This window comes from Cariama cristata, unplaced genomic scaffold (genome assembly GCF_000690535.1).
Source record: "Cariama cristata isolate BGI_N322 unplaced genomic scaffold, ASM69053v1 scaffold604, whole genome shotgun sequence".
NCBI classification, from domain to species: Eukaryota; Metazoa; Chordata; class Aves; order Cariamiformes; family Cariamidae; genus Cariama; species Cariama cristata.
Window position 1 is genome coordinate 1 of NW_009611007.1, and position 25,439 is coordinate 25,439.

The window sequence follows — 25,439 nt, forward strand, 5'->3', positions numbered from 1 at the left end:
CCCCGGTCTGCCCGGAGCTCGGCCCGGCCCGGTCCCTCTCTCGTCCTTTTCTGCCTCAGCGCTGCTGGTTCCTGCCTCTGTCCCTGCAGCTTCGTCCCCTCACGCCTCGCGGTTGCCCTCCTCCGTTTCCAGCCCCTCTCCCGCGGTGACCTCCACCCCTTTCCCGCTCCCGCTTTTTCACTTGGGGTCTTTCAGGGGAGCGGCGAGAGCCGTGGTGCTCAGGTGCGGTCTAGAGGCGTCTGTCGTGACAAGAAGCACGGCGTGAGTAGGGAGCTGTCGTCGGGAAGCCTTGCCCTCAGCCTGGTTACCGAAGACGGGTGGCAGAAAGGTTGTAGGAGAGATGTGTAACTTGTAGAGCTTGTTTTCACTTTCCCTGACCTCTACGTGCGAGAGCTCCTCCCTTTCCCATATTCTGCTCTCTTACATGCTGTGTATCCGACTTCCTGCGTACCTACAGAAGCATTCCCATTCTTTCACTATTTATGGCATGTGCTTCCCTATAATAGACCAGAAGATAGCTTGTGACACAAGACACTTTGAGAAATCTTCCAGCTTAGAATTTTTTTCAATGGAAAACACTGTGTAGTTCATACCAGGAGTGATAATAAGTTACCTTTCATTGCTGCTCACAGGGAGAAGTGTTGCAGAATGAACCATGATAGTAACTACTGTCTTTGTCAGCATACTAATATTTTTCAGTTCTGGTAATTTAATGGCCTCCAGCAAATAGGTGACAGCAATGTAAGTGTTCACAGCAGAGTTCATCTGCTCTGAACCATACTTAAATACTGGGAAGGACTGTTGGAATTTCTCTCAATATCCCAGATCTTGAAAAACTGGGAATAAAAACTGAATGATATCATTAGTACTAGGAAAATGCAGCTTCAGTAAATAAATAATGTTAGTCAATAGAGCATTCAAAAGTGGGATATGCATAACTGTTTACATATGTAAAACTAACTGTGTGAAGTTAAGTTTAGAGTTTTAAGGACTGGGTTAAGAAATCTTATGCTGAAGAAATTTTACACTTGTATATTAGATTACAGATTTTAGCAAAATCTTTGTAACAGATTTCTGCTGGTGAGAGACATCATGCTGTAGGTTTAGTAAAGAATTTGCTAATTAAAATTAATTCTTAGAGGCAGTCAAAACAGCGTTTTGATAGAATTAGTGTTCGAGGGAAGCAATAGAAAGTTGTAAGCTGGAAATAAAAAAACATGCTTTCCTGTTATTACTTCTTTAACTTCTGTTAGTTTTTTCCATGGGCTACAATAGATCTAAAACTGGACATTACTCTTATTCTTAGTTTGATTCTGCATAATTTGTGACAGTATTTTTGTGTGTGCATGTGTCAACATTAGAATGAACTTAGTGGCTGACTGCACTTGCTGTGACCACTTGTGTTGCACAGGTGTTTTGAGGGCTTTACAGGATGAAATTCCTCTTGGGTTAAGTGCTCTGCACCTGCATGGGGTGGTATTTGACTGTTGTCCAAATAACCGAGAAAGGCAAAGAGGCTGATTAATTACAAGCAACGTGTCAAAGGGTGTTGTTTCCTTTACCCTTCCATGTATCCTATATTTTGTCATATCAGTTTCTTATGTTCAGTGAGACCCAAAATAACCTTGTTCAGTCTAATTGTTTGCACTCAGAGATGAGTGCTCACGCCACAAATAAGGGGAAACAGAAAGTTTATTTTGCATTGTGGATAGAATTTTAGCAGCCATCATATCTTATTTTGGGGCTCTGTGCTCTTTTTATTAAAGTTTTACTTCATTTGGCCGGGGAGTAATGGGGACGAAGGAGGAGATGCAGTCTGACTGTGGGTTGGGGGTTATATTTTTCAGCTATCTGACAGTGTCATTGATCGTATGAAGGAACCTTCTTCACCCAGTGGAAGATCGCAGTCTCAGCACCGATCAGCGTCTGGTGCAGGTACGCCCATGTTTTTTCTGTATTTTAATGTGAGGAAGAAAAACAAATATGTCTTTCAGAGCACTGTAATGAACTCATTGCCATTTCGTAGAGATGATTTTTTGACATTACCTTTTTTGCTCGTCTCCTTTGAAGAAGAAAGTAGTTCGTAGGCTTTTAGAGGAGTTAAATGACTCTTTGTTTTCTTTTGACTGAAGTTAAAGTGTAAAACACAACTGTTTGTTAGACTTGGTTTTCTATGCTATTATCCATTGTGAAAAACTTTTTTTAAAAAAAAAATCAAAACAAAACACAGAAAAAGCAGATGTCCATTCCAAATATGTATTGAGTTCTGAAGTGAAAATTCTTACATACTTAATCAACATTTAATTTTGGTATAGTGAGCTTCTGTTGAAATACACTTAAGTAAACATTAAAAGAATAATATGCCGTTTTCCTATCATGGAATAGTCGAAATAAGTCAAATACAGTGTATACAGATTGATGGCTCAAAATGATGGCTTTCTTAACTTTTTATATTTCATTATTGAGGCCTGTTGAAATGCATCAAACAGGCTTCATGGCAGGCAGCCTGTACTCTAATTTAAAATACTTCAGCACATTGAGGACGGCGTAGCTACTGAAGGAGTGAAAATGAATGGCAGAGATCGGAGTGTGTGATTTATGTTTGTCGACTGTGTGAAACCTGTAAGGTTCAAGAAAGGCTTCTTATCAGTGCTCCAGAAATATTAATGATATCAGTATTCCCTAAGGGTCTTTTGCCTTGATGCTTACAAAAAATCCCACCAAAACTCACCACTCTGATTAAAAACAAGTCCTGTGGCAGTAGTGGGCCTTGCAGCAAGACTTGAATGAACACAACGTAGCATCTTTCTGTCATCTGAGGCATAGAAAGTTAGTTTCCTCTTGCTTAATTGAAGGTGTCTGTGGTGCAGCTGTCTGTATCTGTAGTCAGTAGAAAGAAAAAGACATTTTGGAGGACAATTTGTAGGGCTTATTTAAGAATTCTACTTCAGGATGAGATGAATTGCCCTCTGGGAGTACTGGGGTGAAGAGGTCAGATGTAAGGATCTAATGATGTCAGGCAAATCCAATGGAGGATATTTTACAAAGATCGGGGCTCCCAGATGATGCTGTTTTAGAGGTTTGGTTTTCCAGTTTATGAATAGGAAGACAGTAGCATGGTGAAGGCAGGGAAAATATCAGTGCTAAAAATGACTTGAACTGATACCTGGCTTGTGAAATGTAGTTTGCCCAGTAAAATTGCTTAGAATTTAATGTTTGCTTAAGTAAGGTTTGAATGGAGTAGGGCTGTAGTTTCATGCATGGACTGCCAGATTATCCGGTTTTCCTTCTTCTTTTTCTTTTTTTTTTTTAATAGCAGCCCTCTTATTATGTACATGTCTTTTACTGTGGTGAAGAAATTATTCTAGATAAAAATTCACATGAAATAATATTTGCGCATCCTACCTACGTTCATGATGGTGCTTGTTGATTTTTCATCCTTAAACCTGAGTTATGGAAGTAGTCTTGTGAATAACCATCTGTGATCTTTGGGATGTGGTGACTTGATATGAAGGCTGTAATACCTCAGTAATTCTTTGCTGATTCTCACTGTGTATGTATCTTGATCCCTTACTTTGTTTCTCTCTGTGTGTTGAAAATAGTGCTATTTTATTTATTTATTTATTAATTTAAAGGCTTAATGAATCGCTTGACCATTCACAAGCTTGGGAAACCTTACATGTATTTTTTTCTTTAAAATTTAGTGATTTAGGTGAAGTGCTTGTATTTCCCTGGGACAGTATAATCGGTGTTATACCTCAGTTGCTAAATACAAATCATTTTAAGAAGCTTAAATTATACTTGAGTACATGTTACCATACCATCCATTCCTCTTTCATTGAATGTTTTTTGATGAAGATTTACGAACTATTGAACTTCTTTGATGCTGTAAAAACAGGCAACATATTTGTTTATTTTGTAGCTACATCTAACTTGTCAGAGTCTGCATTTGTCTGATCAGGTGTCGTTACAGGAAGGGCTCTCGCTTCAAAGCTGGTGCTCTGATCACTTCAGATTGACCTACTCTCTGTTGGTGGCTGTGGGGACTGGATCCCAAATCTGGGGATCTTCCTTCTGTGATGCAGCAGTGCTGGGGCTTGGTTTCTTGGTAAAGCCTCTTGCAGTGTTAATGAAAAACCTCTCTCCAGGCAGGTCTTCCTGTCCTGTTTATGAGTCTGGGGACAGTGACTTGTTTTTCTGACAGAGTGGATCGCTCGCTGCTTCTGAAGGGTTATCCAAGGATGGTGCTGGTTGGAGGCTGGGTCTGGCTTTTGGATTACCAGCTGGGCAACTTTTGAACTTGACAGTTTGTTAGCCTGTATTTGTATCTTTATGTATTCTAGGCAAATAACAATTTTCTATGAAAATAAAAAACATGTCTAGAAGGAGAAACATTAGAGCTATTAAAAACAGCCCTTTCTTTAAGTCAAGTCTGTGATAGCTTTTGGTGGAGGAATAACGGGTTAGGTTACATGAAAGAATATGTATCTAGTTGCTTGCCAATATATGATGAATTTATTGACTTCAGTTTGGGATTGGAAAATGAAATTACGTACACTTAAAATGAAATCTGACATCTAAATACTACGTCTTAAAGCATCCTAGCTTACTTGGATCATTTTCTGGCTTCTGAGTAATATTAAATGCACTAAAATATTTAACAAGTGTAAAATCTTTACAGTATGTCTGTAATTCCTAAAGCAATATTGATGAAAAGTAATTTGGTCAGACAACGAGTACTTTGTGTTTTTTTTTTTTTTCTGAGTGTGTATTATACCTAAAGCTTTAGTCATAATGGACAAAGGGAATGGTTTAATTCATTTTAGCTTAGTGGATATCTGGAAAGCTAATAGTCTATTATGGAAAAAAAAGACCAAATGCTTAAATTATCAAGAGTCTCTGCATCTCAACCAACCATTTTTTTTCCCTTTGCAGAAACAGATTACACTGAGGACTCAGAGAATTGTTCTGTCTTTTTTTTTTTCCCCCCAACTGTGTTATTTGTTGTTTTTAGTATAGAGTCCTTATGAAAACAAATCGGTAAAGGACCCATGTTGTAAAGTACTATGTATTGTGTAGGTCTGTAATAAAACAAGCACTGCTGATGCCTCTTCAGAAATTGGGTTAGTCCTTGCGTGTTTCCAGTGGAGAAAAATGTATTTCTTAGCTTTGTTCATTTGTGTGGAATGATGTCTTTTAATTGTTTACTCTGTTGTGTTGGTGTCTGTGTCTTCTAGTGGAATTTCAGTGGCCCAGGGTATCTTGGCTCAGTCGCAAACATACAAAAAGTATTGTTGAGATGTACAGGAATGAGTATTTGAAGAATTAGGTTCTAGTTGGAGATGCAACCAGGATTTAACTGAACTTTAGGAGAGCAAACTTCAGCTTATGAAGAGGGCTAGTTGGTGGGATCCCATAGATGGCAGCTGCAAGGGGTAAGCTCAGGAAAGGTGTGAGGTCCTTCCTCGTGCAAGAATGGTCCATTCCAGTACTCAGGAAAATTAATAGATATATTGGGAGGCTGGTCTGCTCAAACAGGGAGCTCGCGCTAGAGCTGCAGTGTAAAAATGAGGCCAGCAGGAGGTAGAAGTAGAGACTACAAAATGAGTGGATTTGTGAAGACTAGAGGGGAGGGCAGTAGGTGTCATCTACTTCGACTTCATAGGATCATTGAATCATAGAATTGTTATGGTTGGAAGACACCTCAAAGATCATCAAGTCCAACCTTCTACCTAACGCCACCATGCCCACTAAACCCAATAAACCATGTCTTGAAGCACCACATCTAAACGTTTTTTGAACACCTCCAGGGATAGTGAGTCCACCACCTCCCTGGGGAACCTGTTCCAGTGCCTAACGACTCTTACAGTGAAGAAGTTCTTCCTAATATCCAACCTGAACCTCTCCGGCACAACTTGAGGCCGTTTCCTCTTGTCCTATCAAGTGAGGTGTTCAGCGCTGTCTCTCCCAATATTCTTGTATCCATGTTAGGATGTCACGGTGTGCATAACTGGACAACAAGTTGAGTTAAAAAAACTGGTTGGATGGCCATGGTCGGAGAGTTGTGGCTAATGGGTCCTACTCTGCCTGGAGGCTGGTATCATGTGGGGTTCTGCAGGTGTTTGTCCTGTTTAACAGCTTTGTCAATGTCCTGGAGGAGGAAGAGTACATGCTCTTCAGTGCAGATGACCATAAGTTTGGGGCATGCAGTCAGTATGTTTGAGGGCAGGGCTGCTATCCAGAGGGACCTAGACTGGCTGGAGGAATGAGCCAAGAGGAAGCTCACAAAATCCAACAAGGACAAATGCAAAGTCCTGCACTAGGAAAGGAACAACCTCTTGCTGTAGTGCAGGCTGGGGACTAACTCTGCTGAAAAGGAGCTGGAACAAGTTCAGCTAAGGTCAGGGGCTGGAGTGTCTTCCCTGTGAGGAGAGGCTGAGGAAACTTGGCTTGTTCAAGGTCAAGTAGAGAAGGTTTTGAGGAAGCCTGATAGCAGCCTTCCCATACCTGTGGGGCTTATTGAGAAGCTGCCAACGTGTTCTTTGTGGTGATGCATCATATGAGGGCAAGAGACAGTGGATGTTGAAGTGGGAGAGGTTCAGCCTGGCAGCAGGGAAAAACTTTGTCATGATGAGACCAGTCAGGCATTGGAAGAGGTTTCCCAGCAAGGCTGTGCAGCCTCGATCCTTGGAGGTTTTCAAGATGTGAGTGGATAAACTCCTGAGCAACCTGGTCTGATCTCAAAGCTGACCCTGCTTTGAGCAGAGAGTTTGACAAAATGACTTCCTGAGTCTCCTTCCAACCTGAATGATTCTGTGATCCTGTGATTTGGCAGTAGGGTATGAAAATAAGTTTGCTCAGTGCAACAGAGCATTTTTAATCTTTATAACGTGAGAAGGGACCATTGTGACCACCTGGACTGGTCTTCAGCAATGTGCAACCCGAGAGAATGTGGCTGAGAACTTTTACACCAGAGTCATTGCCCTTTTTCCTTGTCTGGCTTTTAGAAAGATTTTTTTTTTTTAAACTTATTTTGTTTCAAGAACTGCATCATGTACTGATGGTACTAGTAATTATGGATAGTCAGTTGCTGCATGAAAAAAAGATAAAACTGGAATACCTTATGATAAATGTTGTGGAAGGCTCTGCATTATTGCTTGTAACTTTGAATTGTTTTGTGTTTTCAGTTTTTATGAGTATCTGGAAGTTTACAGAATTTGGCTAAATTTGTACCAGTTAAGCAAGAATCCTCTGCAAATAAATCCCGTTAGTTCTATGTCCTTTAATGCATTAATTGTTTTCATCTACCTTTTTTTTGCAACAGGGTTTTTTTTCTGCATAAACTGAAAGATGAAGTAAACTGACATTTCTGTGATTTTATTTTTTAGAATTCCTCTTACTTTTAGAAAAGGGAAAACCCCAGAGTTTTAGCAATGCCTGAGTTGATTACCTGCTGTTTACTTTGCTGTGAGACACCTGTAAATCTCGGGCAGTTCCTTTTGGCAGCTGACGTGAATTTGCAATCTTTCTTCCTGCAGCATCAACCAGGAGGGCCTGGTCTCTCCAGTTGGTAGCATTTATTTGCCCTCCTGTAGGTACAGCTGTGGGTACTCTTCAGAAGGAGGTTTTAAACTTAACTGGTACTGAAAACTTCTGTGAAATAAATCAAGTAGGAATCCTCAGTCAGCAAACTGAGCTTGTCTGTGGACCAGTGGTAGCCTGGAAGGCTGTGATTTGCATCCTGTACAATAGTATTGGGTTTGTTTTTAATAGTATACTTGTGGTTTTGGTTTGATTTCCCTCTGACCTCTAGGAGGGAGGAAATAAAACAAAGTTTGTCAAAGGGATGCAGAGATATTTGCGAGAAATACTGATGACTTGTGATAGATTTTTGGTCTGAAAATCTTGGAAGCCTCTAATGTAGCTGTCATGGCAAGAATACATTCCGAAGCATATTTGGGAGTTTTGTTTAGCTTAAGGTTCATCCTGGTGCTCTTGCTGAAGGAAGTAGATACGTGGTGTGATACATTGACATGTAGAGGAAGGGCAGTTTCATCAGAACATTGTTGCTTCTAACACCCAGGCAATAGTCTACTCAGGGTATATATTTTTTGATGCGTGATCTAAATTTGATCAAGCAGTCTCGGCTATTTTTGCATATGTGATGCTGCGGTGTGCGCTCCTGCTCTCCTATGGCTTGCTATATTGCCACTGAGCTGTCACTGAGTTTCTTGGAGATAACTTTGGTTTTGGTTGTGTATATTGATATTCTTTGGGTTAAAGGTTCACTATTGATGGAAGTATTTTATTATCAAAAGGTGAAACGTCTGCTAACTCACTAGACTGCTAAAGATGCCAAACTTTTAATCCTGTCACTGTAACAGCAAATCTTTAGTTGAGCCTGACATTCATGTCACTGGATTGCAGGAGTATAGGGAAGATAGAATTATGCATGGGAGATGAAGTAAGTATTGCATAAATTACACTGTCAGTGTGACATGCAAAGTGTTCTGTGAACCCTTTCAGGTGGCTGGGTATGTCCTTGTAAAGTGGTACTGAAATTAGAAGGGAAAACTAGCAGATAATGCAACTTATACGTCTGTTTTAAAGCCCTACTTTAGTTGCTTGAAAGACTTGGATTGTTGAATATGGAGAAGATACGCAATTGTATAAGAGGAACATCTAGAACCTTACGAATCCTTGTCTCACTATGAACAGAAATTTTTTTAAGCTGTGAATGAAAAAGCCTGGACGTACCTGGGGTACTCTCTCGTACTGTATTCCCAACACTTGTCCAATTCAAAAGTAGTGTTTTGATTCTTCGCTGATGTCACTAAGATGTCATCAAAACCGCTCCTTTGGGCTGCCCGCTTTAATTGTGTTTCGAGTGCTGACACATCCTGTGGAAGAACAGACATTTTAAACAAATGTCGAAAAGTAGAACAAGAGCAAATGGCAAAAGGCTTTGGAACTTCTGTAGTCTGATGTTACAACTGACCTCCTCTAACGATCTCATGTCTGATCATGTCTGTTCTTGTAATAACTTGGTGTCCAGTGATGTAAACAATCTAGAAACACCCTACAAGAGGAGTTTTGTAGCAGCTTAGCTGTCTTGGTTGAACCTCATGTATTCGGAGAAGGGAAGCAGGAGCACAGACAGGAACAATAGTGTCGCTTTTCCTTTTTGGTGACAACCGCCTTTTGGAACAACTTTGCAGATTATGTCAAAGTTAAGTTTTTCTTTCCTGAATCAGCTGCTTAAGCAACTTCACCACCGGCTGTCAAAGTGCCCGATCATGCAATGAATGGAGATGGAGAGCGCAGGCATGGCTCAAGCGGTCTGGACTGTGTCTTCAGAAGGAGAGTGTTGCTAGGTGAAACAATCCTCAAGCTTTTGTAGACTGGAATTATTTTTTTGTTCTCTAATACTGAAATAATATTTTATGCTGTTCAATGAAGGAATAACTTTTTTTTTCTAAACAAAAAAGAACTTTTACAGGTAAATTAGTAATAGCAATTAAAAAACCCCAACCCAACCAGCCCCTTGAAATACCTTATTTATATCTCAGTGTAGTAGTGGACTGCATGAAATACATACACTTAAATATACTCCAAGAAGTGACATTTGTGTTAACGTTAACAGGGAGTTTGATATGAATTAAATTTGGTTGAAGTCTGATTGTGCAGTTGGAAGGACAGGCCACATGTAGAAGAGGTCTCTTTCTTTCTTTCATTGTAATGAAATGATCATGTTCAACTTTGTATGAAGAAAAGGAGTCCATGTGTGGAAGGCGATTAAGGCTAGAATTGCAGTAATTGATTCCCATTCCTTTTCTCTCCTTCTCCTCCTGCTATTTGTTGTTATTCAGTATTGTAAAGGGAACTAAAGAAATGAATTCTGAGGTTTGCAAGGGTTCTGCAAATGGAGGAATTAGGTTTTTGAGAGCTTGTGGGATTGAGTTGCAGTTGGTTTTTGTTTTGTTTGTTGGTTTTTTTTCCCCCTACATAAGGGTCAGGGAGAAAACCAATATATCCCATGAATATTGTCAAATATTAGGGGCACATTTGATTGATTTATTTAGAGGTTCTCATTTTACAACTGATTGAGAACTTTTGATATTCCAAATGAAATTTAAAGAAAGAGCTCTCAATGTGTCAGATCCTGTCCTACTCGTGTGCATAAGTAACTAGGTCTCAGGCTGAGGCAGATTCATTGCGATGATAGTCAGCTTCTTTTCTAGTTTTTTCTTTTACAAATGGTTTTCTGTGTGTGTGGTTTTTTGCAGATAGGCAGAATTTATCTTCCAATAGGCATTCATTTAGAAGTGTCATTTTTGTTTCTATGCATTTGTAGAAACAGGTAATTCTTATGTACCGCATACTGTGTGCTTTTTGGTCTCTAGTGGATTTGTCGAAATTAAATTTCATGCTATTCTGCTTAAGGCTGCATGTGCTGTATTAGGGTTTACTGAGGGCAGACATTTGCTCTAAAAATCTTTTGGAGTAGTTGTGTGGTACACGTATAAAGCAAACTTTGTCATTGCTAGTATAATAAGCATATCCAAAGTATTTGCTTAGAAACGTCTGGTGCGTTAGAAGTTAGAACCGCCTGCTTTTTGATGTGGAAGCACAGGATTTGTGCATGCTAAACATAATCTTCCAGTAGTTAGCAGAAAATCATGTTGAAAAACAACTTGGTGGCTGGCATGTGATTCTTACGTTAATTTCTAATGTTACAGTGAGCTTAATCAAGAAAGCTAGGGAAACTGTCTCTAAAAACACAGAAAAAAACATTAACCTGGGAAAAAGAGATTGTGCACAGTTCATGGAGCCTTTTGCAAAGCAGCATGTAATAAGGAGTTTTAAGGACTAAATGGTTATGCATTTATGCATGGAATTGGTGCCATTGCCTTTTACTAGTTCTCAGGACTGAATTGTTTTGCAGTTAAGTCCTGGCAAAGTTTAGAGTGTAGACAGTCAGAGCCTGGCCTTAGACTGAACTTTTTGAAAATGCAGCCAGAGTTTATCACATGTTTATGAGGCAGACTCGTGGAAAGACTGTGTGGTGGGGTATTTTTGAGTTTTGGTGGGTTTTTTGTTGTGGTTTTGTTGTTTTGGGTGGTTTTTGTTGGTGGTGGTTTTTTTTTTTTTTTTTTTTTTTTTTAATGTTAGCATTAAATAAAAAGCTATCTGGCAACATGTTGCCTTCCCCATCTCCCCCCACCCCAAATTTCATTACATTATCCATTAGCATCAGAAGTTGACAGATGATGATGCCAGTTTGGGACACATTTGTTGCAGTCCTTGTTAGAAATCTCCTATGTATGTTCTTGCAGAAATCAGAATTCACACATGCTCAAGTTCTTGGTTCATATTGAGAGATAAATGTGCTGAAGATTGCCAATAGTAGGCATCAAACTATTTAATATTTCCTCTGAAATGTCAGCCTTTGACTTCTCTCGTCTGTGCTGTGTCTGGGCACTGGAATAAAACCTGGCTATTTCTCCTTTGTCCTTCAGAGACCTTCCTGGGATTGTAGGTCAAAAAGACCAGATAGCTGGCTAAGATAAAAGGGCATCTAATTTAAGGATTGTTAGAATGGAAGTAATTTGAAGCAGTTGAAATGATTTTGCTATCTTAAAAAATAAAATCAAAAATATTGATAATTGTAATGAAATAAAACCAATGACTAAATTAGAACTGTTTACTTTCACTATTATTAGTCGAAATTGTCATGCTGCTATATAGCATCCTCTCTGGTTTTATAGGACAATATATTCTTATCCACATTATCTCTCCACTGACATGAAGTAGGAGGGGGTTTTAAGTGCATTTTTTTTCTCAGTATTATTTAAAAATACCACTTGTTAGGTGTAGCATTACTTCAGCGGGACAAACAGACTTCCAAATAAGAAAACCTTGTGGTTTTAATAGTAAGTGCTACTTTTCTTTCCATCACAGTTTATTTACCAGTTAGAGAATCTTCGGTGTGATATTAAAGAATACTTTAAATGTATGATTTATCGCATTAAGATGAAAAGAAAAGCTTTGTTTTAGTCTTTCATCTTCAGGCTGCAGCAAAGTGTTAGTAAAACTCTTCATCACTTGTCAGATCAGGCAGGTTAAGTATGTTGTATAGTGCTTCATCTTGAAAGCTTTGTGCTAGTTGTTTTTTAGTTAAACAGGAGGTAACCACTTAGAGACTTCTTTTCTTCGGCCTCGAGGGAACAGTATGCAGTTTCAGCTACTGCTACAATTTTTTTTTTCCCCACTGGTTTGCATGTGTACTGAACTCCTTGATTTTTCAATGATCACATGTTAAGACAGATTATGAAAGTTTTGGAGAAGACCAGACTGAAAATTGCAGTTTTCAGATACTACTACCTGTTTTTTGAAATCTAAACTTAAAAAATAGAGGAAGGACATTCTTTCTTCCCTTTGCTTGCAAGATGTGTTATGTATCTCTGACGATGCTTTGTGAAGCCAGTTTATCTGATTCTCATTTTTAGCTTCATTAACTGTGTTTGATTTCACCTAACGTTAATCATCTGAAAAATAAGCATCTAATCTAAGCTAGTCGTGTAGACTAGGGGTGAGATATGGTGGTTCATCCCATCCAGTGAAAGACTTCCATTTCTCCTTAATCTCTGGAGGTTTATACAGAAAGTGTTGAGATGAGTGATTTATCCAAGATGCTTGACTTTTTTTTTTTTTTTTCTTCTCATTTTGGCGAGGAGGCGGTAGTTTATCATGAGAGAAGGGACTCAATTATCCCTGATGTTACTAAGTGACATTTCTCAACAGAGTGAGATGGCACTGAGTATTATGAAATTTAAGGAGAAAAAGTAGTATGTGCAGAAATTGGTAGAAAGAATTAATACAGGCAGTGATTATATAGAAGAGTAACTTCAATGCTAATCAGAAACCTAAGGAAACTGTAACTTTTGGAGAAGTAGCACTGGATATCACATCACTTTGTCAACTAAGTTTTGACTGAGGACCAATCTTCTGTTTCTGTGCCAGGCTGTCTGTTGAAGAGATTGCTGAACACGCTGGCTTCTTTTAATCTGCTCTGTCATTTGCAGAAGAGAGGAGAAAATGTTTTACTGAAAGAAAAAGTGCACTTCATATATTTACTAAAGCTTGACTTTCAGATTATTCTCTAAAATAAACACGTACTTACAGGTTTCTCTTCTAAGTCAATGATTCTCATTTACAGGACCTTGTTACAAATGCTGTTTAAATTCTTTTTCTTGCATCCTTCTCGAGTCAGCAGTGATGAGACTGAATGTGCTGCAGTTTGCATCTGAGCTGAATAAACAAATTCTGGAATTACTGTTTTCTCTGCACTGGTACAAAACATCCATGTATCAGCCTGTTGTTATAACTTGAATGAATGAACAGGAGATTCGATTTGAGTGCACCACAACAGCTGTTAAAGATCCACTTATTTGTCACTGCCGGCTTCTTTGCACCTAATTTTAGGTGAAGTGATTGCTTTCAGACTTTGTGCAGAGTTTCAGTGCCCATGTCATCGATAAATAAAATTAGGACTTGATATGGAGATGGTTAGACTTTTTTTGGCTGAACATTCAGCTTCTACTGGAAAAATTTTTACTCCCTTTAAAATTTAGTGTGAAGTTGTTAGATTGCTTTAAATGTACAATGTAGAAATTTGGCATCTTGATTTATCTTTCCGTGCAACTCCAACCACTAAGAAATCTGGTTAATGGGATCAGCAGATGTATTAATGAGTGTTATCTTTGGGTGAAACACTTTTTTTCTTTTCTTTCATTAACCTTTACCTGTAAAGACACTTTCACTGCTTGTTTTTTCACAGTATCATTGCATTACGGTCTCCTATATAATTTGTTTTTATCTTCCCTCTTTCCCAGAATAACTTTTGAAGTTAGTCTCCTATATAATTTGTTTTTGTCTCCCTCTTTCCCAGAATAACTTTTGAAGTTATTAGCCAGTTTTATCCAAACTCGTCAGAGAGGTAAATTCCTCAAGGATAATTAATTTATTTACATGTTTTCTGAAAACTTGCAAATAGATTAATGACAGTGGTACTATTGCTGTGTTTCCTGATATGATTGTTGACCAGCGTTATGTGTCATAGCTTATCTTCGTACTGTTGAAGGTACTATTGCCGTGTTTTCTGATATGATTGTTGACCAGCGTTGTGTGTCATAGCTTATCTTCGTACTGTTGAACTGATTTGCAAAGTGAAAATAATATCCTGGAATGCCTGTTGTGGCTTTATTTGAACATTGAGACTTTTGTTGCAGTCCTAGAAATCTCCTCAAAAGGGTGAGTTTAGGACAGATGGGGGAAGCTCCTTACTGGATGTGGATCTGCTGCAGAATGGTTACGAACATCTCTCTTACCCTACCTTTTCCATCATTATTGTGCATATTCTTTTTCCTTCATTATTGTCTTTTCCTAGTTTAATTGTAGATTTGCCTCTCTGAATCCCATATCCTTCCCCTTCCACCTTATCGGTGCTTTGAAATTTCTGCATTCATCTTTCCATCCTCCTTCTTACTGAATTTCTTCACCAGTTGTTTCCCTTCAAAAGAGCTGATCTCCTTGACCAGGAAGGGAATGGTACCTCTTGCTGAGTCCCCCTGATTGGAAAAAATTCAGACCGTTACTGGTGAGAGAGAAAAGATGGTTTGATGGTAGGATTGAGGTTGGAGGAGATGATGGTATGTGGAGACTTGTAGCAAGAGCTGCTACAGCTGTACCTGGTGCATGTGGAATCATAAGATCGTTTAGGTTGGAAAAGACCCTTAAGATCATCCAGTCCAACTGTAGAAAGGCAGAGCCAGGAGAATCCTGGAGGGTCATAAGACTGTGGAAAAATCTGTACTTCAATGAGCCTGCAGGATTTGGAAGAGCTTGGGTCTATATGAGGGGGGGAGATGCTTTGGGGCAGTGCATGCAAATAGGCCAGAGGTTTTGGAAGACCCTGGAGCTGGTGGTTATGCTGCTGTTCTTGGCATGCTTTCTGATGCTTGGCTCTCACGGGCATTTGAAATTCAGCAGCTGAAGCGAAGGAACTGGGTGCAGAAAGTCACCATTCTTTGAGAACAGCAGTGGGATAGGACAAGCAAGCAGTTGTTGCCCTCTTTAGAAAAATTCCAAGGTAGTTTCTTAAATTTGACGTGTCTTGTGATACCTTGTAAGTAACAGAGTAGTTGCAAATGAGTAATGGATGCAGGTTTTGGTGTGTGATGGTATTAGTACAGGGTGGTGACTTGGAACCACAGTTTTGCAGCATTACCTACTGCGTGACCGCCCAGGAGGCTGGGAGACCTGCGAGTTACGCCTCGCTACAGGACAGGTAGGCAAAACTCTCCTATAGTATGTTATGCTACTGATCAGTCAATACAAGTGTGCTGGTGGGCAGTCACTGTGTGCTTAACTCTGGGCCAGCCATAAAATTCACCTTCTTTGTTCAAATAGTACGGTGATGTGAGAGAAGGTAGGGTTATTGTGTATGTAAGAGGAATAGAACCTAAATCCACAAGAAGCCAGGTTATCATTAATTTAGTTGCTCATGGGAAGGAAAATACTGTTGGTTTTTAATTTCACAAAGCAGAGGGAGAATTTCCTTTGGCATTTAGAGCTGTGAGTATGCAGCTGGCTTTGGAAATAGTGTAAGCAGTAGTGAAGGAGTTGAATGTCAGAAGGCTGATGAAGCATCATTCTCATGAAGCTGTATCCTCCAGTAAATACCAGTCTTTGGTTATCTTCCTTTGTTTATTTGCCTTGCCCTCTTTCTCCTGATTGATTGTTCAGCTTGGTTTGCTATGAAAGGACAGGCTCTACCATAGGGCATGGTAAGATCATTTAAAGTTACCAATATCTGAGTGTGAATGAAACACAAAATTTCAGTTTAGATTGAAAAGTTAGGTGAATAGAAATTTGTACTTTGCAAACATTTATCTGGAAAAAAGGAAAAAAAGGAGAGGGGGTCATTCCTTGTAAGTGTGTACAGTCATTTGCGCTGTGTGTGTGGAATGCGCAATACCAGAAAATAACATTATTCTTTATCCTCTTAACTATTCATGTTAACTCATCCCATTCAGTCCCTCATTAGAAGTCTTCACTTACCTTCTTTGGGTAGCAAGGCCCGTTCCCTATGCTTTGAACCACGTTTATGTAAAGGCAGGGCGTCTGCCCCACGAACAGTTAGCAATTGGACATTGGACGATAAAATTCAATGCCTAGAGGTAGCTGCTCTGTGCTTGTATTCCCACCAATGGAAAGGTATGTGAAAATACGCTCAACAGAGGCCTTTCTGATTCAGAGTGATGAGCAGCTTTATGAATCTTCTTATTCCTGCAATCCAGAGCTGTAATAGGGTAAAATTGACTTTTCAGTGCTGCTGATAGTGTGCAATCACAGCTGGAGAATCCTCTTTGAAGATGATGGTAGCAGATGAATTGAATATCAAAATACGCTATTTATGTAGCCTTGACAGTACAGAGAGTCCTGTTTGGGAGTGCTGGCCTGTGCAATAGCACTTAGAAATTCTTTGCGATTAATAGTGACTTCTAAATGTAAAAGTAAAGCGATATTTTAGTTTATAAACCCTTTTATCTAGTGATTATGTGTAGAAATACATGATTATAGCAATCATCTGTAGTGGTAGAAGATGTTCATTGAAATACATGTGATGAAAGAATGTAGAAATGATTTTTTCCAAGAAAATAAAAGGGATACCAGTAAATTTCCCCATACTATCAGATAAAATAACTTTACAATAAACTTATGAACTACAAAGATCAGAATCTAGACAACTTAAATTGTCCTGAAAGAACACTGCATGCTTAGTCCTGTTGAATGCAGAATCATAAAATCCTTCCCATCATCACTTACAATGTGATTGTTTTTTAAAATGTTGAATTACGGAATCTTGATGCTTTTATCCATTGTATTCAACAAGAAAAGCCTTACAGTGTATGTACAGCAGGAGTTATTAGCACAGACAGCTGAAACGGCAAGTCGTTCAACTGTTGTTTTGAATCTAAGGTTATTCTGCCAGTGATAGTCTTGTAAAGGTATGTGATACTTATGTTTCATCGTAACTTTTTAAAAATTATTTAAAATGTACAGGACAGCAAAATGACTTATGGCTAAATAGCTGCTGGAATAAGTTATTTCATTCATATATATATATACACACATACACACATTTATATTATGGAGGTGGGTGAGAAGGATGGGTTATTAAGAAAATTTGATTGAAATGATTTACAGCCTTGTAAGGACATTGAGAACAATTTTGAAAGTTACAGTAGAGCTTCACATAGTCATGTTGCTGGCACAGCAAAAAAAATCCTAGAGAAAATAAAAATTAGGTACATTTTTATGTTAACTGGCTTCTTTAACCCAGTCCACTTAGTGGCGGTAAATGACTTATTTTATTAGCTGTCACATGTTTCAAGATATATTGCCTGTATTTCATATTTCTTCTCTTGCAGTGCTTCCCTGGATCTGTTGCCTGTTATAACTAACTTAAGTCCTCTAAGACAGATTCTTTCTTCTGTGGCAAACATGCATATTTTTTTGTAATGAATTCCAGTTTCTGGAAGAAAATTCTTGACAGATTTTTGAGGATTCACTATGCTGCATTAAAATTCCTGTACCATTTTTTCTGAATAATCATGAAGTCTGATGGAAGAATCACACAAATATACAATTTTAAATTTGTGATGAGAACTTCTGTCTATTCTGCCACCGCAATTGTCGTGACTCCAGGACATCTCTCCCTGCCTGCCATTCAGGGCTGATCGTCTGAGCTTAGCATAAACGAGGGAGAGGTTGGTGTGTTTTCCGGGTGATATGAAAGTCCAGAATGAGTATTGCATAAGGATTTTGTAGCGGAGGAGCTCACACATTTATTGTTAAGCCATCGGTGGCTGGACGGGCTGGCTAGGCAGGCTCTTTGGTGCAGCAGGATGGCCTGGTTCTGTAGAGAGCTTCGCTCATGTGTCCTTACTGCTTGACTCCTACCGCTTCGTTCTCCTATACTCCATTTCTCCTTTGTGTAGTGATTAAAAGATCTAATTCTAAGTTTAACCTTGGGATTTTGTGTTTTCTGTCTTTCTATGGATCGTATACATCCATTTCTGTTTACTTGATTTTTCTGTTAGCTTATTAGAATGTAACCTTGGACATGTTAGGGAGTAATGTAAATTCTTCTCTGCTTTTCTCATTTAGGTGTGAATCTCAGAAACGAGTTATTCTTGTTAAATATAGCTGTTACACACAGGCAGATAGAACCCAATTCAAAGAATCGCAGGGGAAAACCTTGTAATCCTGCCCTCCTCTGTTTTTTCCGGTCCCTATCATAATCCCTCTTGGGATTTACTGCTAATGTTACAATAATAATGGGATACTGAAAAGAGAATGTTCCAAATATAATATGAACTAACTTTGCTTTGTTATTTCTAGATCACACACCATCTTGTTTCTAATTTAAATTAGTATAAATTGATAGTTATCCACATCTACGTTGTAAAATAGATAATGTAATATATGCAAGAGCGCCTTTGGAAAAAAAATATTAAATATATTTAAATTATGCACACTTAATTTCATTTTTTTCCTATTTAATTATCCTATGAGCTTCTTTAAGTATTGCTGCACATTACCAGTATTTAACAGTTAATACAAATTTCTGTCCTTGGAGGCGTGCTTTGTGTTTGTACTGAATCCATGATTGTAGGAAGTGCCTGTAATTGTGAATTTAAATGGAGGAGTTGCCGTATGTATTGGTAGTTAAATTTGTATGAGTCTGAAAATAAAACTTAATTAAAAAAACCCAAACAAACAAACACAAAACTGAACAGTTTAAATGCTGACCATGCCTTGATCCATGGCTTATAATAAAGAAATTTGGGAAATGGGTAATAAGGTCACTCATGAAAGCAACTGTTCTGGCACACGTAGATGTTTGTTTCTGATAATTCACTTGTACATATACCAGTAGACTTCCTGAGGGTCTCTAAGGGATTCCTTTGTTGTTGAGAGAAACAGATACTTTGGTCTTTAAAGCAAGTAACTTATTTCTGGAGTTTTTTCTTTAGTGCTGGTGGAATGAAGGGATGGCACTTGATTTTTTTCCATTGAGTGTAAGGCCGTTTATAGGGTTGAACTATTTATAGGGTTAAAGACCAGGTACAACACAGTTTGAAAACCATTAAATTTTTCGAAAAATGTCGTGTGCCAGGAATACTGATGTACTAACAGTTACAACACTTCCTTGTTTCCTCTTGTATGCTGCTACCAGCAAATCGAGGCTCTTTGAAAAATAATAATTAAAAAAGGAAGAATATATTTAATGGTGTTGTTGACTTACCACCTAATTTAAGCACACTAATTACATTTGCTACAGCTTTAATTGAAGTTGAAATTATACAGTTTGATTTCAAAACTAGAATTCTTACTATTTTCTTCAGTGTGCAATGAATATTTATGTAGCTTTCTTAAAAACTCATGTTTTTAGGAGTCCAGGGTAAGAGTTTCTTGACAGTGTTACAGATATCCAAAGCAAACTAAAGTACATAATTCTACCAGTGAATTTTATGCTTATAAGAGTTATGTGATTGACAGCTCTGATGAGTTGAAGCTTCTACGTATGCACAGACAGCTCACAGCATGGGTAGATGTTGATGGACCATCTCACATTGATTTACCAGTGCACTTTAACCTGGACCTCAAGTAACCTGTTTCAGGGATGAGACAAATTTTGTTTCCTGGTTAGCTGCTTGAGACAACTTTGAGAATGTCAGGAAAGGTAACAATATTTTCTTGTTTAATTGAATAACAAAGTATATACTTGTGTTTTTTTTTTTCCTGTTCTAGTGGAAATTATTGTATGCTACTTGACTGCCTGTCATTTATATAGTTGGATACTCTTTCTAAATTAAGATTAGTGGATTTGATATTTTGTCTTTTCTCTGCTGTTCAACTGAAATGGCTGCTGATGATATTGATTTTTTTTTTTTTTTTTTTAATGTGATGCATGGAGTTTAGATGTGGACCAAACTGGAGTGTTTACTAAATAGAAAGAATTAATTGAGGGTATTTGCATATTATAATAATTGTGTATTATGCATCTTAAATTGGAAAGTGGGTGGGAAAAGCATTTTAATTGTGGAAGACCCATAATGTGTTTATAAGCCCTCAGCTTGGTGTTGTGGAGGTACCAAGTTGCCGACGTATGCTTTCTGATTCAATATTTATGACGGTTAATGCGCAGTTAGGAATTTTCCTTGTGACATCTTCATTAACTTTAATGTCTACAAAGCTGCAGTTGCCCTGCCAGCTACTGAGACAGATGATGGGTTTGAAGACAGCCCTAAGGTACGTTGTCCCAAGTGAGCTGGTTAATGTTCATACTTAATGGGCACAGGGACGTGAGAACTGCCTTGTTGGATCAGATCGATGGTTTGAATGCCCTGATGCTCTCTTGTCAATACCAGATACTACAGAGGTGAACACAAGAAATTCTGCAGTAAGTAATTGTGAAATAGTTTTTCCAGCAAAAAAGAAGTGTTCATGTTTCTGGTTGGTACATACTTTGAAGGCATTTTCTGCAACTTCGCTTGGGATATTATGCAGCCTGTTGGTGTTCTTTATTCTTCCCCCTGCCCTCCTTGGTTTTACTTGGTATTTGCTTCAGCAAAAAGAGTTTAACAATGTATTGTTCACTGTGCATTTCCAGTATTATAAAAAAATTACAAAAATAACAATCTTTCACATGCTGCCCTATCAGCTTCATTGTGAGCCTTTTTAACAATGTGTGATGGAGGAATAAATATATCCCAGAGCTGCCTATTTTACATTATATATTCTGTACCTTGTCTCTTCTCTGTGTTGAACCATTTCAGGTTTTCTTTCCATTATTTCTATGTGCTTTCCCAAAGGAAAAGTTGTGTGATAGTGCCATACCTTCGCCAGTTGCCTTCTGATAACTTCTGAATTTATTAAATGATTTCAGCCAAATCTAACTAAGGAGGGCTGAAAGACTCAAGGCCCTGATATTTCCATAGGTTTTGGTAAATCAAGGGCTGGGTAGAAGAGAGACAATATGACAAATGCCTTTTTGAAGTGCTCAAGGAATACAGTGTTGTAGGGAGACGAGCGATCAGCTTGACTTAATGTGGGGGGACAGAGAAACGTGCAATGCAGATCTGTGAGAAACTGTCGATGTTAGTGCTTCAGATGCAAAAAAACCCGCCAACCCTAAAGCCTCTCACTTTTTCTGTCCTTTGTTTCAAAGACTACATTTTCCAATGTTTCCCCTTTGCCTTAAAATGTTAACGTAAGTTATTGGACCAAATAGTTTGGAGAACTTTCCGAGTGATTATTGTATTAAGCCCATAAATTTTGGTGGAACTGAAATGGATCTCAGCAAAGCTTATCCTTGGCTTTAACTCTTTAGTGGAAAGACTGACAAAACACTGTGCTTCAGGTGGTGTGGAGGTGCTTTATCTTACATCTGTTTTTCATATTCTTTCTCTCTCATTCCTTACATATTCTATACTTATGTTGGACCTTCTCTTCCCCTTCTACCTTCTTCCCTTTCATGCCCAGCTGGCCGTTAAAGAAATTTTCTTTGTCCCGTACTCAGGACTTACATGTGATTATGGTTGATTTAAAAGCCAAGCAAAATGTGAGATAAAATTGCATTATGCTTTCCAGTGTATGTGACTATTCATTTTTCAAAACTGCATTTGTATACCATTGTACTGCTCAGCTTGCTTGGCCTTATTTTCTCCCTTTTAAAGTTTTCCAGTCTTACAAAGTCTTGATTAAATTTATTTTAGACGATTTATGTGCAGAGTTTAAAGTCTCTGTTCAACTTTCCCATTCCTAGTGCTTTCTGGCCTCTGTTTTGTCTTGGCCTGTTTCTAATCCATGACAGTAATTTACCGCTCATTTTATAACTACACTTGCCAACAGCCTCTACTGAGTGCTGATGTAAAAGATGAACCGAATCACGTATGTAGCTTCTTGTTTGCTGTCTTTATTGATGCGTTCAGACACTAATTTGAAGATCGTGCATTCTGGTTTTGTGTATCTTACCCCTACGTTCGTCCTCTGGATTGCACCCAAGCCATGTACTTAATTTCAATGACATGGGTTGTCCTTCCGTGTGACTTGTTTATTTGAAGGCAGAAGTAGCCAGCGTAGCCCCAAACGCATTGCAGAGCTCCATGAGCGAAGGAGTGGTGGCCTGAAACTCAAGAGGAGAGGCTGAGGGACCTGGACCTGTTGGAAGTACCCTTCCAGCAAGGAAGTTACTGAGAAGGCCGAACCAGTCTCTTCATGGTGGTGCACTGCAGGAAGACAATAAACAAGAGGCGTACGTTGAAACTGGGAGTGCTTTTGACCTGTAAGGAAAAGCCTTTCTGCCATCAGGGCAGTCAGGCATTGAAACATGTTGCCCAGAGGGGCTGTGGTATTTCTGTCCTTGAAAGTATTTTTTGTGAAAGCAAATTTTTATCTCTTTAAGGAAGATGGTCAAATGGCCTGGAGGACGTCTGTAGGATTCTGTTCTGGCCTTTGAGAAGTTACTTTCTGAAGGATGTCCTGTTCACTGGACATATTTTTATTTTTTAATTTTTTTTTTATGAAAAGGAAAAGTAGAACTGGTTTGTTTCCTTTTTTTCCCCGTTAAATTCATTCTCTGACTTATTTAGCTAAGTATTTTCTAAAAGATGTTTGATTGTATCAAACTGAAGTGTCTCTTCATTAATAACTTAATGCACCTGCCCTTTCAAGGGGATTTAGTTAAGGTGCCTGATAATAAATGCTGTTTCCATTAATGATTTTTTTGAAAATGCAAGACTAATGGGCATATTCCCAGCTCTGCAGGCTAGAGGCTATGTGATTAATTTTTCCATATTCTATTCCTGATTTCTCAGGCTAACCTTTTTGAGGCTGCAGGTGCCTGCTTTACCTAATGTGTGTTGTTTGCAGCTTTGGGTGCCGCTGCCTTGCTGTAATCTTAGTATTGTGCTGTATGGTTTTTTTTTCTGTGAGGCAGCTGCTTTAGAGTGAGAGGAAAAAGGTATGGATTTAGATCTTGTGCCTAGCAAGGGAATAGGAGTTGGAGAAAAATATTATGACTAGCTGAGTTGCATATACCCTTACACACCAACCTATGGTAGACCTCGGAGATAAAATTCCTGATTGCTTCTCAAGAATTGTTGTCATCGTGTGAAGCTTTGGCTTTGCTCCAGTATTGCTAGTGGGTGACCTTTGAAGTTTCAGGGGGAAGCGCACGTTAAGTATCTGATGTATAAGAAACATCAGACTGCTGCATCCTGGAGGCCATCAAAATGGGGAAATGTCCTTGTCCATTGACAGTCACTGCTTGGTCTGCTAAGATCCAGGCAAAAGCTTTGTGGTTTTTATCACCTAGTGGTATTCTGTGTCTGCGGTGGTGTTACGCGGAGCAGTTTGGTCACTCTCAAGTGTTGTGCAACCTGCTGCTAGATCTGAGCATGGTAATGAGCCCATTGGCAATGCAGCTGGTGGTACTCCTTTTGCATTATCCCGAAGAGAATACTGCTTATCAGACATCTATCAGCATCCACCCTTCACATGCTAAGAGGACAGAGAAGAGTTATTTCTGGCTATAGCACTATGGCTTTTTGAGTATGGTTCCCATTACTCACCATCTATCTAAATTGTCCCGTGATGCAAGCTGTGCATTAGCACATTCAGACTTGGGAAATGGTGGAGCTGCATTCATTTTATGCTCTTGTAGGAGCATAAGAAAGCGCCAAGATGCAAGTGTGACCTTCCTAAATGTACTTGCCTGAAAATCTTCCAAATTTGTCTGTTCTGGGGTGCACTTACTATGAAGTTGACACTGATTTCAGTATCCTGAAGAACTTAAAATAGTAAAGAGGGTCATGGTGGGAATGGCTACGTAATTTTTGGCAGCAGCTGTATACTTACTGTCTCTGGATCGTGCTTATTTTAGCAGTCTTGCACCTACCAGGTTCTAATATTCTTTGATAGTTTAACGGTCAGCTGTCTGGTTTCAGTGCCCTATAGTCTGAGCAGAGATTGCCATTGGAGAGAAATATTATTGCTTTTATCTAGAAACAGTTCCTTTTTTTTTTTTTGTTCCTGTTCCTCTTTCTAATACATAAACTTTTCTCTTTTTAAATGCTTCTTCCCCTAGAACAAATCCCTCCTACTTGTAGAACTGCAATTTTTTAGTGAAACATCATAAAGTTCCCATTTGGGAGCTACCTAATTATGTCTTACAATAATTCTATTGAATGATCTATAGCTCCACTTTTATTCCCTATTAGTATTTGGCTGATCGATGGGTAACCTAATTGATTGTTAAGGTCAAATGTCTTTATTGGCTGATGCCTGAATCTTTTCTCATTACGACTTAAAAAACCGTTCTATGGTCTGTTAGAGTTCTTGTACTCATTTTTGCACACCAGAACAATAAACTTCATGATGTAGATGCTGGTGAACAATATACCTATGCTAAGTTTTGTGTATTCTTAGGTCCAGTATTAAAAGGACATGAAATATTGATATACCTGGGTTGAGCAGAGCTGCAGTGAGAAACACTTGATCTTGGGTTTTCAGTTTGTTCTGTGAAAAGGTAGCTGTGATGTGAAATAAATTCTTTGCTTTTATGACAGCTTAATCATTTCCAAGTGTACAAATGCAGAACCTTAACTGCTGTCATTTTGGCTTGTGATGTTTACTGATGTGTGGGGTAGATTAATGTGTGCTGCAGTACAGAAGCAGGATCCTTGTGATTGCCTGATATTTTGCTTAACTTTTTTCTCTTCTGGCAATACAGTTCACTGTGACTGGCTGATCTTTGTTTGGAAATGTTTGAAATATCGGTGTGCTGTAACAACTCGATATCTTCTTGGACGGACAGTATCCTCATATAGCCTCAGAGGAGAAAATAGTAGAGCACTGCCAGTAGAGATAGGCCCAATAAAATGGGGTTTTGCCGTTTCATCCAGGGTTTGTGATAGTAATCTGTTACAAGATTCATATTTACTTTTGAATTGTCATGTATGTTAATATATTTTTAGGCTGGAGTCTCACTTGCCTTTCACAAGTGTCCCACCACTTTTCCCCAGCACAACTGTTTCTGTCATCTAAGCATTTGCTGCATCTGGCAGGATGGATATTGATTCATTCCGCTTTACTTAAGATGCTTATAAATGAATTAGGTGGCCAGGACTCCCATATAGTTGATGAAGCTGCTTCATGCATTCATAAAATTCATGATTTTATAAATCTACTTCAGGATGAGTAGAATTGCACACTGGACTCTGTTAACTGTAATGGTAACACAGCCTAATGATGTTGGATAATATTTGCAGATAAAGCCAACTCCTGGAGACGAGGTCACTGAGATA

At 38.7% G+C, this 25,439-nt stretch overlaps 1 protein-coding gene across 1 annotated transcript in view; it reads left to right on the forward strand.

Annotated features, from left to right (window-relative positions):
• Positions 1 to 195: 195 nt before the first annotated feature.
• Positions 196 to 25,439, forward strand: part of LOC104160013 (MICOS complex subunit MIC19-like) — a gene marked incomplete at both ends in the record, with an annotated part of 94,156 nt that continues 68,912 nt past the window's right edge. Inside the window, 2 exons of the mRNA XM_009698064.1 lie at positions 196 to 261; positions 1,848 to 1,935. Of these exons, the coding sequence (XP_009696366.1) occupies positions 196 to 261; positions 1,848 to 1,935 (154 nt within the window). The remainder of the gene's footprint in view (positions 262 to 1,847; positions 1,936 to 25,439) is intronic.